The sequence below is a fragment of the Oncorhynchus mykiss genome, chromosome 4, assembly GCF_057628025.1.
Source record: "Oncorhynchus mykiss isolate SJ-2025 chromosome 4, ASM5762802v1, whole genome shotgun sequence".
Taxonomy (NCBI): Eukaryota; Metazoa; Chordata; class Actinopteri; order Salmoniformes; family Salmonidae; genus Oncorhynchus; species Oncorhynchus mykiss.
Window position 1 is genome coordinate 41,728,253 of NC_143025.1, and position 18,806 is coordinate 41,747,058.

Sequence of the window (18,806 nt, forward strand, 5' to 3'; positions counted from 1 at the left end):
CTGGTCTGGAACTGACGTCTGCTCACCCCGTAAAGAGCAAGGGTCAGTGGAGCAAGGTTGGCTACCTCTGGTATATAATTATGTTTGTTGTTCACCTGAAATGATGCTTTAGTAATAATAACCTACTTGTATTACTCAATTATCTACTGTTGTTTAGACTGTAAAGAACTAGTGTCAATGTTGATTAATCACAAGTCACAATCCTGCAATAAATAGGGGGAGGAGTGATAACATTATCACGTATGTGCTGGCTGTTTAAACTAACTGCACATCTTTATCAGTAGAATCCTATCCTGCCTTGAATGGAAGAGTTTAGTTCTTCTCCATTGCCATCCATCCACGGTGAGCCTGTCCTGCACACTGCTACTTTTTTTTTTTTAAACAAGTTTTGCCATCTGTGCTGTCCACGCCTATACTGGGAGTCTCCTATCCTCCTCAATTGTTCAAGTCACCAGCCTTCAATGGCGTTGAACCATCATAACGATATTGAAATAATCTACCTAGCATTGATTAAGGTTAAAAACGGGGTCTGTGCCACCCCATTTAAAATGTTCTGGACACGCCACTGCCTACACTGTCCTACATCTGCTGAGAATGTGTATAAGTGATTGAGAAATAACTTGTCAAGAAATTCGTTTTATTTGATGTAGGTGTAGGGTTCAGAGAGTGCTGAGGTAGATTGCTATTTCTCTGCCGACAAAAAAAAAAACGGAAAATTGAGCCGATCACGAAGTTAAATAGCTGTGTTGTGAATGTAATGTGACATTGACGTATTCAGAAATAAACAACGACATTTAGTTGTAAGTAATCAAAGATAATAAACAAGTGTGTAATTTTACTATAGCCTGCCCTACCGCTATCTTTCATATTTGTATCTGCGCTTATAGTTTTACGCACGGATTACTGCGCTACACTAGCAGGTGCAACCTGTGCTCAGCGCTGTTGATCTCGATGCCTTAACAATAAACTTCTCCGCCACGTAAACTGTCAAATCTCAACTCACCTTGCCTTTAAGATCCAGAATAAATATAGCAGACGCCGACATCCTGATAAACGAATAACGGACAATATACTGATGTTTTGACGTTCAATATCCCTTACAACATTTTATCCAGTGAACCTCCTATCTCTCTCGCTCTGTTGTCTAAACCACGCCACGGCTCTTTTCCGGGTAGTATTTCGTCGTCAGACCTGTCGAGCAGCTTTCAACCCAACAGAGCATGCAAAACCAACCCACCGTGTGGACAGTCAGTCTGTGCGCGAGTCGCTACATCAATGAATTGGCTTTACATACCACGGTATCGATTATCTTCTGTTCTACTGAGGTTATGCATAAACTACTACCAGGAGTGTTTGTCTATTGTCCTATATAAAGCATTGTTATACCTTATTATAGATCGATGCATACCTGTGTTTCAAAATAATTTGATGGCTTTTTCTACAGAAGTGTGCTATTGAATTTAAAAACGTTTATTTGATCTACAAATGTATGAAAGTGCACACCCAAAAAAAACTAATTATGCCGGAACTCAAAAAAGCAAACTCAAAACAAATTGATTGATTATTTGATCCACTTTGTATAATAATTTTCAAACATATTTGTATTTCAAGTCCGTACAAAGTCAACCCTACTTGGAAATCCAATGAAAGACTCACATCCACAGGTACCCTATTGCAAAGCTACATTGAGTTGGCTCTGCTCTGAGAGAGATTGCTATTGTCAGTTTTGTATTCATCTGTGACTGTTTTTTTCCCTCCCAAGATGATGGAGATAGACATTGTCATGTCTTTGGCTATGCCGGATTAAGTGATATGACATGCTATTCTATAAAATAATTTCTCCATAATTAATATTACCTGATTGAGCTAATCAGTAATTAACTAGAGAGTTGGGGCACCAAAAAATTATATTTATAGAGCTGTTATCTTCAGTATAAACTTAAAGACCTAGTAATATTTTACATCAATAGCCGTCAATATTAATCGTCATCTTAATTCAGTCTCATCTGAAAGTTGTACATTCTTGGTTATCTGCACGAACCCTGGCTAACAAGTTGAATCAGCAATACAAAATTGGGTTTAATTATTTATTTACTCGATACCAAACTAATCACACAGAATTACACATACACATATTTAAATCATAACTTGATTACAGATTACGTCATGAAGGAAAACGTCCCTAGCGGGAAGGAACAGATATGACAGCTTGTTACACAAAATAAAAGGGGCTGGGTTTGAGTGAAAGAGCGGGAAGACTGAGGAACAAAGGGCGAAGCTGTGCTATCGTAAATACAGTATCTTATGCATTCTAAATTACCGCCCATTTGGAAAAGGAAAATGCAATAAATATTTACTCTGAGCTGCGCTTCGGTAGGTTGGTGGTAGATGGAAGGCCGTGTTGTCCAACCGAGTCCTTTGTCCTTTGAAGAATGTCTCTGCTGGTAAAGTGGATACGTTGTAGTAACGTCATTGTGTGGTAGATGGAATACTCTGTCTGTTCCTTCCTAACCTGAATTTGCAGCTGCTGTTGCTAACTCAACGGCTAGGAGGTATCACTTCTGTAGTGAATAAGAGTTCAAAGTTCATACCATTCGCAACCAAAGCTCATGCTGATGTTGGCTTCGTTCTGTAGTTATTATCTGAACCATTCTGACATCAGACCGCCGTCCTCACATCCTCGGAACAGGAGGTTATATTGTCGTCAAGGCTTTATATAGTAAGGGAGAGGAGGGCGTGTTTGAAAAGTTTTACAGCCCATGTCCCTTCACAGGGGCGGGCCACTGATTGTTTTATGAAAACCCAAATCTCACATTTTAGAAGCTAAAATCACATTTCATCCCATCACGAATAATTTCATTTTCAAACATTTATATTGAATAACAATTCAATGTGAATCCGATAACTCTGATGTGTAGACTTTCCACTGTAGAGTTTATGTCATCTTATCATTGATGAGAATGTCTCAGATGACAACCGAACTGACATCATATTCATTAAGTACCACCGCATATGTTCAATTGGTCGGATTACCAGAATGTAGTTCATTTCCCCCACCTTCTGATGTTCCCAGAATCTCTATGTTAACCAAGGGTTTTGCAAATGTAACATCAGTAGGGTAGAGAGAGGAAAAAGGGGGGAAGAGGTATTTATGACTATCATAAACCTACCCCCAGGCCAACGTCATGACAACATGCATATATTTAATATCAGCATTGGCCCTAATCAGTGTCCAAATTGGCTACAGTAACCTCTCTCTCTCTCTCTGTATGTATGTCTGTCTGTCTTTCTCTCTAATTTCTCTCGACCCTCTTTCTCCCCTCCCATTCCACCTCTTCTAGCCAATGGAAAATACCATGTCATCCTCCTCCTCCTCCTGCAGTTCCAGTGCCCTCTTAGCCCTCTCCCTCTCGCTGGCTTGTATGTAGTTATCCTCTATGAAGCCATCATCATCATCCTCCTCATCCTCCATGTACATCTCTCCCTGGGGGACAGCAGCAGGGTGGGTGCTCCGTGCCTGCCCCCCATGGTTGTGCATGGAGAAGCCTACCTCCAGGCTGTTGGGGTCACACTGGCTGGCTGTGTCCCCCTCGATCAGCCGGGTGTGACGGTAACTGGCCAGGTAGCGGCGGACCAGCTGGCATTTGGCCAGGACAGCGATGAGGAGGGAGAGGGAGATGGCCGTCACCAGTACTGCTACCAGGTACTGCCAGCTTTTGGAGAAACGGCTCTGACCACCATCCTCACTGCCTGTTGGGAGAAGGGAATAGCTTTTACTGCTCAAATCATTATTATTATGTTCACTGCCAAAACAGCAAAGACCATGTGAGTAAGAGTGACAACAGATAATTGATACTAAGTACATAGAAATGAATTGATATAATGAAGCAGATGTAAGTTATATAACTGAGATCCATACCATTAGTTGTAGTCATTGAGTTAGCTGGAGTTGGGCTGGGATGTTCAATGACCTCTGTTAACAGTTTCCTATGGAATGGTCTTCTAATTCCTGTCGACATATCATCAGAGCCATGGTCAAGCTCTTGGTTCCCATTGAGATCCAGGAAGGATATAGTTTGAGCAGAAACAGACAGGGGGGCTTGCAGTATGTTGTGCCCCAGAAACAGCTTCCCTAACCTGGGTAAACCCTGCAGAGCTCCAGCCTCCATGGAGGTCAGTTGGCAACCACTGAGGTCTAGTATCTGCAGGAAGGGCAGGCTGCAGAAGTGGCCTTTTTCCAGCAGAGGGAGGTAGTTTCCTGAGAGATTTAGGTTAACCAGCTGATCCAACCTCTGTAGTTGTCTGAGGTGTTGAGGGTTAGTAAGGTTCAGGTGGTTATGAGAGAGGTCCAGTGCGGTTGCATTGTTCCATATCTCTGTTGGAATATGGGCCAGTTTCCTCCAACTGCAGTTAAATGATGCCTTGTGAAAGAGATGGACAAGATTGGTCAAGCCAACCCTTCCAATTTTGTGGTTGCTATTTTGCAAGAATCAAGAAGAGTTTTGAAAATAATAAATCAACTTCAGGATTTTCTCCCTAAAGCCATTGTATGGGTGAATTGAAAGGCAATTATTAAAATGGTGATGTTAAAATTGATTTCACCTAATTATAACATTCTGTCATAAAGAGCACATGTTCAATGTCATAAAAACAGTTTTCCCATCTCAAGAGGTGACATTTTAAAAAAATGGCTCTAATAAGTGTCTATTAAGTGCCTTTGTAGGACGTCATCGTAAATAAGAATTTGTTCTTAACTGAATCACCTAGTTAAATAAAGGTCAAATACATCAAATTTTTAAAAAAAGAGCCAAATAAACAGGGTTCACCGTAACAGGGTTGACGATTTCTTCTTAAATCAGCCATAAATCCCCTTGTTAGAGGGGGAATGGAAGCTTCTTGTGTGCAACAGGGAATTAAAAAAAAAAGGTGTACAATTCTTCTTCTTTTTAAACATATCTAGCCTGTCTACCTATGGGTACCAGGGTTGACGTGTTATGCTTGATCCGCTCCGTTTTCCACCACAAAACACCAGAAAATGGCCAAAAAGAGTAGAACCAGCTCATTTGCTTTTAGTCTATGATTTGACTATTAGATGTTCAATGTTTCTTTAGAAATAAATATTTAAAAAGGAATAGTTTCACCATATCAAAAAACGAGAGTTCAGTGCACATAACAGGGTTGACCATAAAACGAGGGACAGACGTAAATGAATCACCAATCACATTAAATAAATGATCTTCAGACATGACTTTGTCAAAACAGCAAAATCACTAAAAGGCTCTACAATGATAATGAAACGTGGAGAAATGTTAGGATTAAGGGGGTTCAAATCTTCCTAGAGGTGACACAGGGTTGACGGAGGGACATGTCAAAATGCAGTATTTTTGCACTTTAGCAAGCCTTTATTCACATAAAATAAATCTGATTTATTGAATTGTCCATGTGGTGTATATTAAAGGGCACTTTATTTAATAAAACAGGCTTTTAAAATTCAATATTAGTGCACAATGTCTACTGAAAAAAATCAAAGACCCTCATTTTGTGGAATGACCCAGGAGTCTTTGCAACTGTCTAGTGCTAATGACTAAATATTGAATGTAATCACTTTAAAACAGAAGGATAAAGAAAACCATCTAATATTTAACAGATCAATTTGTGAAAAACAAATAGATTTTGCTGAAAGAAGCACAATCTTGACATATAATTCTAATGTTGATATCCTATAACGAAGTAGACGTGACTCCCAGAGGTAACACTAGTTTACTGTATGATCAACAACGGGAGAAGTGTAGCACAAACAGGAAATTCTCCATCGTGTCATCCTCATGTGACTGCTTAGAACTAAACAAAGGGAAGAACATGGGGAGAAGGACAAAGCTGTGTGTGTCTTTCTTACCGTGCCAGTATTGACAGTACACGGGCCAACAATGTGACCGTGAAGTGTGTTCCAACTAACTGTTCCCCAGAAACACAAAACCACACACAGACCGGGGCCCCAGGACCCCATGGTTCCCTACTTCCTGTAGAAATGACAAATAGAGAAACACAATACATATTAATCAGACTGAAAAGTAAGTCAGAACTAGAATTGGACTGCATTTGTGTAGCCATTATAACCTGACTTACGGGGCCTATGACCTAACTGAAATATACCTGACCAGGAAAAACTACTAGCCCTAAAAAAACACCAGAATTGGGTTGAAAAACATAAACAATTTTTGACATGTTCAATCAAAGCTGCAACCAGTGACCTCTGTGCTCTTCTGTAAGTGAATATGTTAAATGTACATTTGTTTGCATGCGATGTTGATTCATGCTGTCATAAATGACTTATTGCACTCTGAAGATGTCTATTGGCATGTTCTCACAAAGACAACAGTCCGTCCATACCAGCTTAGTGTTTCCACCAGTTTAGTGTTGTACATTTTCCATGAAGATGTGTGTACACACTTTCTATGCACTAAAAAGTTGATTTGAAGCGTTGAGTTATATAATGAAGAGCTTTTCACACACAATAGCAATAGCTTTTGTTCTGCAGAGTGCTCTTACGTAGTTCTTCTTAGAACCATTTGTATCTTCCTCTCTCTTTATTTTTTCACCCTGCCTCTTCTGTTTTCAGAGTTTTCTTGGCACCATGGTGATTTTTCACAGAGGGGCCAGGCTGGCTGGTCGGTCTGCCATTAGGCCTCTTCCCCTCTCCTTCTCCTGCTATTCAGCTCAGCATTGTTGGCTGTAAACACCAGAGTGGGGCTCTTTTTATCTCTTCCTGTCCTCACACAGCCAAGGCACAAAAACAACACGCCAGGCCTGGGAGCTATGGAAAGCCTAGGAGCCCACAAGGGGCTGTGTGTGTAATAGTAGGGTGTGTGTATGTGTGTGTGCGTACAACTAGCGTGTGTGCATGCTTGTCTGTGTGTCTGCATCTGCATTAGCGTTTGTGACTGCATGAGTGTGCACTGTATGTTTAAGAGTAGGCTTTGAGGGCTTCGCGGGTGGCGCAGTGGTCTAAGGCGCTGCATCGCAGTGCTAGCTGTGCCACCAGAGACTCTGGGTTTGAGCACAGGCTCTGTCGCAGCCGGCCGCGACCGAGAGGTCCATGGGGTGACGCACAATTGGCCCAGCGTCGTCAGGGTTAGGGAGGGTTTGGCCGGCAGGGATATCCTTGTCTCATCGCGCACTAGCGACTCCTGTGGTGGGCTGGGCGCTGACCAGGTCGCCAGGTGTACAGTGTTTCCTCTGACACATTGGTGCGGCTGGCTTCCGGGTTGGATGTGCATTGTGTCAAGAAGCAGTGCGGCTAGGTTGGGTTGTGTTTCAGAGGACGCATGGCTCTCGACCTTCGCCTCTCCTGAGTCCGTACGGGAGTTGCAGCGATGAGACAAGACTGTAACTACTACCAATTGGATACCATGAAAATTGAGGATAAAAAAGGGGTAAAAATAAATAAATATATTAAAAAAGAGTAGGCTTTGAAAGGAGTGCCAAGGAGCTCTTTGACCACCACACTACCACACCTCCCTCTCTCTCACACACTCCCATCCCTGCAGCCCAGTGCCACCTCTTGCTGTTCTGTAATGGGTTGCCTAGGTCCTGTCCTTCTCCTCCCTCTCCTCTCTGAGTACAGAAGTCACACACAAAGCCATCCTGCATCTGATCTCCCGGTGCCACTGATCAAGTCATCCTTCCACCTTCCCCCACCTCCTCAGTCCCCAGTCCTTATGCCAGATATATATTTGTGTTATTTGTTTTGCGTTTTGCGTAGGAACTAAGCGATGCCATTGTTTGTCAAGAATGAAGGACATGGTTTGATCATACAGTGATTGGAAAAACAGCTGGCAAAGAGAGAGGGAGGTTGTTTATGAGGAAGATGTTTTAGGCATGCAATAGGGTGGTATTCTTAACAATAGTTATTCTTTACTTTGAAGGAGTTTCACATCTACGACTGCAACTATGTGAATTCTACTGTTTGTCCTAAACAAAGAAAGTGGTAATGGGTACAATCCTTTCTAACATTTGCTTAAAGGCCTACACACTCTGCAATGTCATCAATAGAGCCAAGCTACTACTGTAAACAAAAGCACCATGAAACTGATATATTTAGCTTTGGAGGTTAGTCAGATAGCAGAGTAATACATTTGATGGACTAATACCTCTTACCAGTGTTGTGTTCAAGACCACCTAAAGTGAGACTGATTCAAGACCAAGACTAGAGGGGGACAAGGGGTCTGAGACCGAGTCAAGCCCGAGACCATAAAAATGAAAGTCCAATTCAAGACCATGATTGTAATTTTGTCAAATCACCACCATAATAACAGTTCAAAATAATAACAGTTTTTCTGTGCTCATATTTCAGACCAACAAATGGATTTTTTTGACATTCAGAATAGTGAAAAAATGCATGCTGAGGGAAAATAGAGCCACTCCACAAATGATTGCTCACCCAAACACAGTGGGGAACTGAAGGCTTTCTACGCCTTCAGAGAAGGGCTAAGGATTTATAAAAGAATGATTATAATATAACTATAATGATAACTATATTACTATTTTAAATTATGTTCTAATTTAATTGCTTCAGTTTTTGTTGGAATGGAAAGGGTTAACACTGAAGAGAAAAAAAAGATCCAATCAGGATTTTTCTTTGCTGGTCTCTGGGGAGATAAATCTAGCTAGCTTAGTCAGCCATTTATCTAGGCCATCAGAACCTAGATAAAGGCATCTGCTATTCAACTGTATTAGAGCAAAATAAAATTGGCGTGCCAGTGGAAACAACCAATCACATTTTGACTTAATGAGTGGGACCGTTTTTACTAAAACTTATGGAAACATCTGCCTTCTTGAAAGCCAACAGGTCACTGTGCAACAGCTTGCAGTAGTTTTCCCACGGTCTAACTAGCTAGCTTTAGTTGTCGGCTAGTTTGCAGTGGCTGCTGCAGGTGTTATCAAAGAGGATGTTGTTACTAATTTGTTAGCTTCTCCCTTTCAAGAATAACTTTCATCAAGAAGTTAAGTTTCAAATGATCATCTGCTGAGTAGAACTGTGTTTTTTTTGTTGCAGCTCTCTTGCTGTTGTTAGCTATCTCTTTGAAAATAACTCGTGTGTGAAACATTGTTCCATTTAAAGTGGAACTGACAGCATTTTAACAACATGACATCTTATTAGAATCTGTTCATACACACACCAAGGAAGATTTTTTTTTTAATCTGACAAGCGACTACTTAGATACAGTATGGTCATTTTCACAAATTCTAAGTATGTTTTGGAATTATGTATACCAAGGCATAGTGGCTGTGCATTTGGTGAAGTAATAGAAACTGCAGTAAATAAAACGGAATAAAAACATCTGTCTTGTCCAGGACCGGAGTCTACACAGACCGGTGCGCTATAGCCAATCAGGGCTACAGTGGACCTTCATACACACAAGCCATTTGCCACATGGGCCTGCCATCATTCACTTTCAACTGGACTGTGTGTTCATAGGCATGACTTTAGATCATTAGAACGCATTCGCCAAAAGCCACAAAATACACCTGAATGGATTTCTGCAAATGTATGTAATGATCAAACAACAATGAACAGGTAGTCTCTCTCTCCCTCAGTTATGCACATCAACAAGATCAACAACTAATGCTAGCCAGAGCAAGATGAGCTAAAATCTAATGAAGAAACATTAGACAAACCCTATAAGTTTTCAGCTAGTTGGCCGTCAGAATTGCTCTGATAAATGATTGGGGAATTGTAGCATCCTTGTGTATAGCCACTGAAAAACGATATGAGGGGGAAAAAAACAGTCACCTACCCACTCATCCTCCTAGCAGCTAGCTCGCTATCTAGCTAACTTTAGGCTCCGTGTTTTTAGCTAGCTACATAAATAGATACACTAGCCTATTAGCCAAATTATGACTGACTTGTGATCATTGCCCTTGCTATTTTGATTGAATTGACATTCCCAGCGTTAGTTATATTTTGTCTCCCCACCCCCCCAGAATATTCAGTCATTGAAACTGAAACAGTGCATCCCGAATGGAGGCAGCAAACAATGTACCGGGCCAGCTGTGATTTACAACCTAAAGGCAATATATTTTTGACTACCAAAAAATGTATTAGTGCATTATAATAATCATGCATTGAAATGCATGCATCTGTTCTGCCAACAATGCCTTAGTATACTTCTTGGAACGTTGAATAAAAATACAAAACTATTTTTAAAACCTCTTATAAAGTTGGTTTTGAAGCATACTGGGAATTTTATATTTTTTACTGATATTATGATTGTCTGTTTCATATCTGTTAAAGCGCTGTCAGTTACACTTGAAACTTTAGGTCACTGATTGCTTTGTGTGCTAAACATGAAATGTTTTTTGCAATGGGAAGTAATAGTTGTACATTTCGATTGGGAAATGCTTAATGGTTTTTGTTTACTTATGATTGGGACCTACTGGCTTATTAATGTCAGAGTTTATGGACTGCTGATCCTTTACCATCATGCTGTGTGTGACTGCTGTCTTTCCATTGGCCCTATGCAGTGGTGTAGTGGTGCCTGGAGAAGTCGGTATGCTCTAATTTAACAAAAAAGTTCCCAATGAAAAACCCTGTCTGAAAAATCCTGTTTTCCTGGGGTTTTTTGTGAGTTTTTCTATGGGTTTTTTTCATTTTTCCCCCCATTTTTTTTTAATATTGAAAAAAAATATACACATTTGATGGTCTAAATCCACAACAATGCTTCAACCACATTCATCTGATTGGGTGGGCCTGTAAGGGCCTGGCTCCCCAGTGGGTGGGCCCCTGTCCATCCAGGCCCATTCATGTCTATGCCCCTGATGCAAACAGCACATAATGACAATTGCACATCACAAATAGCCAACTAACCAACACTTCGGACTAAACTTTTTCAATACCTGGTTTGCATACCAATCGTTGCCTTAGTTTGTATTTGCTGGTAGATATCATACGTGGAAACGATTTTGTGTGCTGCTCCATGCTAAAAACCAAGTGAGAGCCTTTTTTTCTTAACTCATGCTGCCTGCAGATGATATTCCGCTGAAACTAGGCTGTGTGTTTGGCGTGTGAATATATCTCACGTGCCTTGCGATTGTGTAGGGAACTTTGCATGATTTCTCTATCGTAATAAAAGTCCTAAACCTCCACTACCCTACTTTGAAATGGATTAAGAACTGAACAAAAGAGAGCATACTGTTTACACCTGCGTATACCCTCTACTACACCACTGGGTCTTTGTGTTTTACGAAAAGTGCACCCTCCTACATGAGTAAACTGGTATTACGGTTGCTGTCCTTTCAGACTCACGAACCTGTCACACACTGAAGGCGAATATGTTTGGCTATGTCTATAATAGATATATGTCTATAATAGATATAAAGACTGTTAAGATATTCATGTTTCATATTTGGCCTGTCGAAGCGGTTTTATGCGCTGACTGAATGGAAGATGATAATTAGGATTTTTTTTTACTCCGCTGGTCTCGGGAAGAAATGACGAATCCTCACTGTCCGATTACACCGAGACAAGACCGAGACGCTCAATATGTAGTCTCGAGGACGGGATCGAGTACTACAACACTGCTTCTTACCTTTTTTAGCGCTCTACTTCTCCATTGTAATGTAACTGGACCTCACCACAACATCCTGCCTGAATGAACAATGGTTTACATTATTATCAACACCCTGGCTGAAAAGTCAGCGGCTGTCAAAGGTTTAGCCTTATTTTGTGTGGGCATGACTGACTGGTAGAGCAGCATTGGCTTGCAATATGATATCTTACTCAGAAATGGACCCATGCGTCTATGTATTTATTTCTCTCTCTCATGAATCTACTTTCATTTTAATATATATTGCCATATTCATCCAAATGTAATTAGTGATATACAGTATACTAGTTGAGATTGTTCAAAAGGTTCTTTCCATTTGGTTATTATACTAGTAAGTTGTCATAGTAGTAAATAGCAAGATACTGTAATTAGTGTATGCACTAAAATATCAACAGGTGGACCAGGGAAGTCATATGACCTCAGTGTTGACAAATGTAAACAAGGTAACAGCCCAAAAGGGAAAGGTTTTGAGAAAGTCCACTCGTTAGAAGTGTCCTACCTGGTCAGCCTGGTCAATATGTACCTGAAACTCAGGTGCGGAAATGACCCTCTTCCTTATAGCTCACATTGAAGCAGCATTGTCACTGAACATTTGTTTTCACCTTTGCTATAAAATGGAGTCTGAAAGGGGTGCGTTCACCTCAATCATGTTGCGAAGGACAAGTCAATGAGTAACTTTGTAACTACATAGGTGCACTCGCCTCCTACTTTCACTAGACCTGGCCTCAGTCAATATTGCCATGCAGTAAAGGAAGGTGGTTGCTTTGAAATGACATGCTTTGTCCTGCATGTCCTACTGTTTACACACAATAGCAGTCTGTTCTACAGATAACACTTTCCAGTTATCTGAGTTCACAGCTGAGAACCCATGTTATTTACACATCAATACAAATTCATATTTACACATTACATAGGCCTACTTATCAAAACACGGTCTATCCACAGTCAGGGTATGATATAGCACAGACAATACTGTACATTTAAAACCAGTTATTAAATGTAACTAAATGTGATCTATGTAACCCCAAAATAAAAGATTTATCACGAGAGGCCCATAAAAAAATAACTAGTAATTGAGCATACTCCAAGAAAGGTTAAAATCTAAACTTTCTGGTAAAAAAAAGTTAGGAATTCCTGAGGTGTAGTCCCTTTTGAGGACACAAGCTCAAGTGCACAGTACAAATATGAAAAATATTTTATATTGTATTTCATATTCAACAAAACTGTCAAATCAAATTATAAAACCACTAACTATAAGATTTCACCTTCCTTATAACTGTCAAATACATATTTGTATGTTTAGTGTTAGAGAAAATGTGCATATTTTCTAAAGGTCTCTCTTGATCAAAACGTCTGCCTCCATCGCTGTGAACTAATCACATAGCTCTAGCTTGGCTTCCTGAACTCGTTAGGAACTCACCTTTCATCTCATAATAATCTTGTCCGTCTATGACAAACAGCAAGTGTTTCTTTTCTTTAAAATCTATTCATTATTTTTAGATTAATGGCTATATATCGATCTCTGAATGTGCTACCGTGATGAAACCGCTCTCTCCTTCTGCACTACAATGTAACGATTGTAGGATTCAGCCAGGAGTCTGTGTCCGTGTGAACAAGGGCTATTGCTCAATGCAAGCCATTTCGATCGATGGTATACACAGATCGATTTATAAGCTAAAATATCGGCCGGGACTAGAACCACACAGGTCCCCTTTACGTCCCCTTTACATTTTATTAATAAATGACAAATTGGATACCCCACAGACACACCTTGCTTTGATCTCATAAAACCACCTCATCTCTGAACGTCTTGAGGTGAGAGAGGGGAACCGAAAATATATGTGTGAAGCGTTTTTTGTGTTTAGTTAAGAGGTTTCAGCCTTGAGGGAGAGAGCAGGCCTTCTGCAGCCCTGGAAGGAAAAGAGGGGTGACCCTGGAAACAATAGGGCCACATCCCAGCCTGCTCCAAACCTGCAGCATGCATTCCACGCCTCAGAACCTCTGTGTGCTTCTAGCAAGTTTCTAAGAGGCCTCAGTTGGTTTTAGGGCAGGCAGACGGGCAGGATAGTAGGGTCATATTTATTGGGAGGGTTTCAGATTGAGGAAATGTACGGCTTTCCTACACACAAAATGTATGCCATTCCTACACACGCCTGTCCTATAACCTCAGTATTTGCTATTCAGACGTATTCAGACTTATTCAGTCCTGTAATGCGCTCTACAGATGTGCCTACCTTCAGGGGAGGACTGGGACACTAATTAGTTCCTGGCATTTTGATCACACCAGCCCACATCAATGCATGCACCCCCATCCCCCTACCACCCACCCAGCTGGCAACCAACCATACACACACACACACCCCATCCCCACATGTACACCCTACAACTGACCCGACACACCCTACTTAGACAAAGGCAGTAGTGCTGACACAACATTGGCAGTACAGTACGGCGTTTCTCAACTATTTCTGTACCAGTGACTGACGAGACATGGTCCTCCTCCTCTTTTTTGAACCAGCTCATGTTAAAAGCAAATACAATATGTATTTGCTGGAGATAAAACTGACCAATATAACCTTGCCTCTGCTCTAGCCATTTTGTTTTCCTCCATGTTGTGGTGTCTATCTGTCTCAGCATCTTCTCTGCTGTCACTCTGTTCTTCTTCTTTTGTTGTCTGTCTGTCTGTCGGTTTAAGACTTATACAGTTGAAATTGGAAGTTTACATACACCTTAGCCAAATACAGTGCCTTGCGAAAGTATTCGGCCCCCTTGAACTTTGCGACCTTTTGCCACATTTCAGGCTTCAAACATAAAGATATAAAACTGTATTTTTTTGTGAAGAATCAACAACAAGTGGGACACAATCATGAAGTGGAACGACATTTATTGGATATTTCAAACTTTTTTAACAAATCAAAAACTGAAAATTTGGGCGTGCAAAATTATTCAGCCCTCTTAAGTTAATACTTTGTAGCGCCACCTTTTGCTGCGATTACAGCTGTAAGTCGCTTGGGGTATGTCTTTATCAGTTTTGCACATCGAGAGACTGACATTTTTTCCCATTCCTCCTTGCAAAACAGCTCGAGCTCAGTGAGGTTGGATGGAGAGCATTTGTGAACAGCAGTTGTAAAAATGCCCTATCTTAGGTCCTTCTTAACACCTTTGAGCCAGTCAGTTGTGTTGTGACAAGGTACACAAGATAGCCCTATTTGGTAAAAGACCAAGTCCATATTATAGCAAGAACAGCTCAAATAAGCAGAGAGAAACGACAGTTCATCATTACTTTAAGACGTGAACGTCAGTCAATCTGGAAAATGTCAATAACTTTGAAAGTTTCTTCAAGTGCAGTCGCAGAAACCATCAAGCGCTATTATGAAACTGACTCTCATGAGGACTGCCACAGGAAAGGAAGACCCAGAGTTACCTCTGCTGCAGAGGATGAGTTCATTAGAGAGACCAACCTCAGAAATTGCAGCCCAAATAAATGCTTCACAGGATTCAAGTAACAGACACATCTCAACATCAACTGTTCAGAGGAGACTGTGAATCAGACCTTCATGGTCTTGCTGCAAAGAAACCATTACTAAATGACACCAATAAAAAGAACAGACTTGCTTGGGGCAGGAAACATGAGCAATGGCCACCGGTGTAAATCTGTCATTTGGTCTGATGAGTCCAAATTTGAGATTTTCGGTTCCAAACGCTGTGTCCTTTTGAGATGCGGAGTAGGTGAACAGATGATCTCTGTGTGGTTCCCACCATGAAAGCATGGAGGAGGAGGTGTGATGGTGTGGGGGTGCTTTGCAGGTAACACTGTTGGTGATTTATTTAAATTTCAAGGCACACATAACCAGCATGGCTACCACAGCATTCTGCAGCGATACGCCATCCATCTGGTTTGGGCTTAGTGGAACTATCATTGGTTTTCAACAGGACAATGACCCAACACACCTCCTGGTTTGTAAGGGCTATTTGACTAAGAATGAGAGTGATGGAGTGCTGCATCAGACGACCTGGCCTCCACAATCTCCCGACCTCAACCCAATTGAGATGGTTTGGAATGAGTTGGACTTCAAAGGGAAGGAAAAGCAGCCAACAATTGCTCAGCATATGTGGGAACTCCTTCAAGACTGTTGGAAAAGCATTCCACTTGAAGCTGGTTGAGAGAATGCCAAGAGTGTGCAAAGCTGTCATCAAGGCAAAGGGTGGCTACTTTGACAAATCTAAAAATGTGACCTGTTTCAGGAAACCATGTGTATGTTGTGGGTCACTACTTCACAGGAGAGCCGTTTGAACGTAAACTTCTTTTTTTTTTTATTATCAAAATGCTTTTTTTGTTGTTGCAGAAATGCCTTCTCGAACATGTGAACTTTCATGTGCCTTAATTACAAACTTGTATGCCATCTGTAAATACAAATTAAATTGTTAAATTATGAGCCTAGTTGGTTTATCCACAGAAAAAGCGAGCAACCTTCCCGCTAACCATGATTGGCTGAGATAATGAGTGGGCTGGACATGCCGAGAGATGGATTGGTCTGCCATATAGCATGCTTCTGTCTATTTGAACTGGTCAGTATGTCTAGGTAATCCTGTCTAACGAGGCTTTAAAAAAAATGTATCGCATAGTAAAACTGCATAAGCCTAATGTCAAGTTAAAGTCTACTGTTAGCTAGCTAAAGGTACGTACATGCTCTCCACTTTCTGGAGGATTGAGTTTTGAAATCAGTGGAATTCGAGTATGATAGCTAAGGAGATGGAGAAAACACCTGTCTGCGGATTTCATCTTTAAACTAAGGGCAACCATGGTATCCGACAGGAGACATGTCCATCCATGATGTATACGGGTAAGATAGTCTAGGTAGCTACATTTTCAGATAATACACGTTTATAATTTTGACAGAAAGTGGCTTCATTTCATGTTAAAGTGTACTGTTAACTAGTCAATGTTAGCTGGCTGGCTCGCTAGCTAACGTTACGTGTATGATCTTATTATTCGTATCTCATAGCCATTTGCTTGACTAGTTATAGCCTAATGTTAGCTAGTTAATATTGAATCTGGTTGGTTAGCTACCTGCAGATTCATGCAGGGTAGTAACGTCATGAGTTGGGATTATGGTTCATTGTTTACCTAGCTAGCTACATGTCTTAACAAAAGACTCTCGTCTGAGTGTGCCAGAGCGCAGAATAACTGATGAATTTACGAACGCTCAACACCTGTTGAATATGGCCGGAGTCAGTAAACGTCTGCAAAAAAGCATAAATAAATAGTTTCCAGCAGCACAGTTATAGTCACCAATGCTCTGGATAACATGAAAGAAATTGAACCAGCTCTGCTAGGGCGAGTAAAATGGTCAGAATGGGGTGTTCTCTCATCATGTGTCTGGAAGTAGCTAGGAAGCCAGCCAATGTTAGCCAGTTAGCTTGGGTGCTTGAATGCTGTTGTCCGTCCGTTAATTCAGAGTTCTGACCTCACATTCTGACAGCACAGTTACAGTCACCAACGGTCTGGATAACACAACAGCCTAACAAGCTCTGCTAGTGCGAGTAATGTTCAGTGATCTGTTCTCTCATTTGTCTCTGGAAGTAGCTAGCAAGTTAGCTTGGGTGCTTGACTGCTGTTGTCTTATGGCTGCAGGGGCATTATTGAGTAGCTTGGATGAAAGGTGCCCAGAGTAAATGGCCTGCTCCTCAGTCCCAGTTACTAATATATGCATATTATTAGTAGTATTGGATAGAAGTTTCTAAAACTGTTTGAATGATGTCTGTGAATATAACAGAACTCATATGGCAGGCAGAAACCTGAGGAGAAATCCAAACAGGAAGTGAGAAATCTGAGGTTGGTAGGTTTTCAACACAGTTCCCATTGAAATCCCCTTGAGATATGAATATGCACTTCTTAGGGCTTCCACTTGCATTCCGTTGCTCCTCAAGACACAAAGGAATTCTCTGGTTGGAACTTTATAGAAGATATATGATAAAAACATCCTAATGATTGATTCTGTACTTAGTTTGAAATGTTTCTTCGACATGTAATATCACTTTTTGAAGTTTTTGTCAGAAGAAAAGGTCGACCAGCACCAGCGTTTGGATAGGTGTACCAAACGCGCTAATAAAAGTAGCTAACGGACGTTATCAAACAAATCAAGCATTTATTGTGGACCTGGGATTCCCGGGAGTGCATTCTGATGAAGATCATCAAATGTAAGGGAATATTTAGCATGTAATTTATGGTTTATGTTGACTAAAACATGACGGCTAATTTGACTTGATTGTTCTGAGCGCCGTCTCAGATTATTGCATGGTTTTCTTTTTCCGTAAAGTGTTTTTAAAATCTGACACAGTGGTTGCATGAACTACTTACATCTGCTTCCCCAGTAATGTTTTGTTAGCAATCTTTGTTGAAGAAAGCCACCAGGGACGGGTGGCCCGCGTCAAATTCATCATTGGAACCACTTGATATGATTGGTCATATAAAAGCCTTGGGACCCAAATGCATATTGAGTGCTCTAACTCCCCCTTGTGGTGGTCTGAAGCAATGAAGCCATGACGCTGGGTATCTCTAAGTCCTGCGGTGTAAGGTCCCTACTATTAAAGGAGGAACCACGGTATGCAATTAGGCAGAGCTGGGTTGTCGCCAGCGGAACGGCAATACAGGATCAACACGAAGAGTTGTCTTTATTGCGGGACTCTTGGTCATTTTGTGTCCTCTTGTCCTTTAAAAGACCAGGCTCACCGGTAGGAGCGAGTACTCTGGTGGGCCATATGGAGAACTGTTCTGCTTCCCTTGCTCGCATCCCTTTTCATGCCATTCTGCTGTGGGGAAACCAGTCTAAATCTCTCAATTGGCTCATTCATCCCCCTCCTCTCCCCTGTAACTATTCCCCAGGTCGTTGCTGCAAATGAGAACGTGTTCTCAGTCAACTTACCTGGTAAAATAACGGATAAATAAAATTGAAAAACTGTTCAGAACCGCTACCACTAATTTACTCGGCCTTCAAGTCACTCCAGGGGGCCACTTTTCCAAGCTGGATCTACGGAATGCCTACCACCTGGTGCGGATACGAGAGGGGGACGAGTGGAAGACCACCTTCAACATGGGCAGCAGCCACTACGAGTATCTGGTCATGCTTTTTGGCCTCACCAACGCCCCTGCTGTGTTCCAGGCTCTGGTAAATGATGTTCTCTGTGACATGTTGAACC

General features: G+C 41.3%; 2 protein-coding genes across 6 annotated transcripts in view; both read right to left on the reverse strand.

Annotated features, from left to right (window-relative positions):
- ap1m3 (adaptor related protein complex 1 subunit mu 3) overlaps nucleotides 1-1,281 on the reverse strand; it is a 33,651-nt gene extending 32,370 nt beyond the window's left edge. Inside the window, exon 1 of the mRNA XM_021599705.3 lies at nucleotides 1,004-1,281. Within this exon, the coding sequence (XP_021455380.1) occupies nucleotides 1,004-1,045 (42 nt within the window). The 5' untranslated portion in view covers nucleotides 1,046-1,281. The remainder of the gene's footprint in view (nucleotides 1-1,003) is intronic.
- A 788-nt stretch (nucleotides 1,282-2,069) lies between these two features.
- Nucleotides 2,070-12,387, reverse strand: c4h1orf210 (chromosome 4 C1orf210 homolog). Of its 5 annotated transcripts, XM_021599707.3 has the most exons (5): nucleotides 12,106-12,267; nucleotides 11,589-11,647; nucleotides 5,897-6,020; nucleotides 3,920-4,421; nucleotides 2,070-3,750 (listed from the first exon to the last, which is right to left on the reverse strand). In XM_021599707.3, exons 3-5 carry the CDS (start codon nucleotides 6,005-6,007, stop codon nucleotides 3,338-3,340), a joined length of 1,026 nt encoding a protein of 341 aa, XP_021455382.1. In that variant the 5' UTR covers nucleotides 6,008-6,020; nucleotides 11,589-11,647; nucleotides 12,106-12,267; the 3' UTR covers nucleotides 2,070-3,337. The 5 variants fall into 5 exon arrangements, with proteins under 5 accessions (XP_021455382.1, XP_021455381.1, XP_021455385.1 ...); XM_021599706.3 differs by lacking the exon at nucleotides 11,589-11,647 and having other exon boundaries at nucleotides 12,106-12,387; XM_021599710.3 differs by lacking the exon at nucleotides 11,589-11,647 and having other exon boundaries at nucleotides 3,920-4,009; nucleotides 12,106-12,358.
- Between the last annotated feature and the right edge of the window lie 6,419 nt (nucleotides 12,388-18,806).

What these genes read in the sequence shown, in the direction of transcription:
- c4h1orf210 (XM_021599706.3), bottom strand. Translation starts at nt 6,007, where the DNA reads ATGGGGTCCTGGGGCCCCGGTCTGTGTGTGGTTTTGTGTTTCTGGGGA. An exon ending in GTACTGTCAATACTGGCACG is followed by an intron (nt 4,422 to 5,896) that starts GTAAGAAAGACA and finishes CTCTTTCACAAG; the next exon opens with GCATCATTTAACTGCAGTTG. An exon ending in CTCAATGACTACAACTAATG is followed by an intron (nt 3,751 to 3,919) that starts GTATGGATCTCA and finishes TTCTCCCAACAG; the next exon opens with GCAGTGAGGATGGTGGTCAG.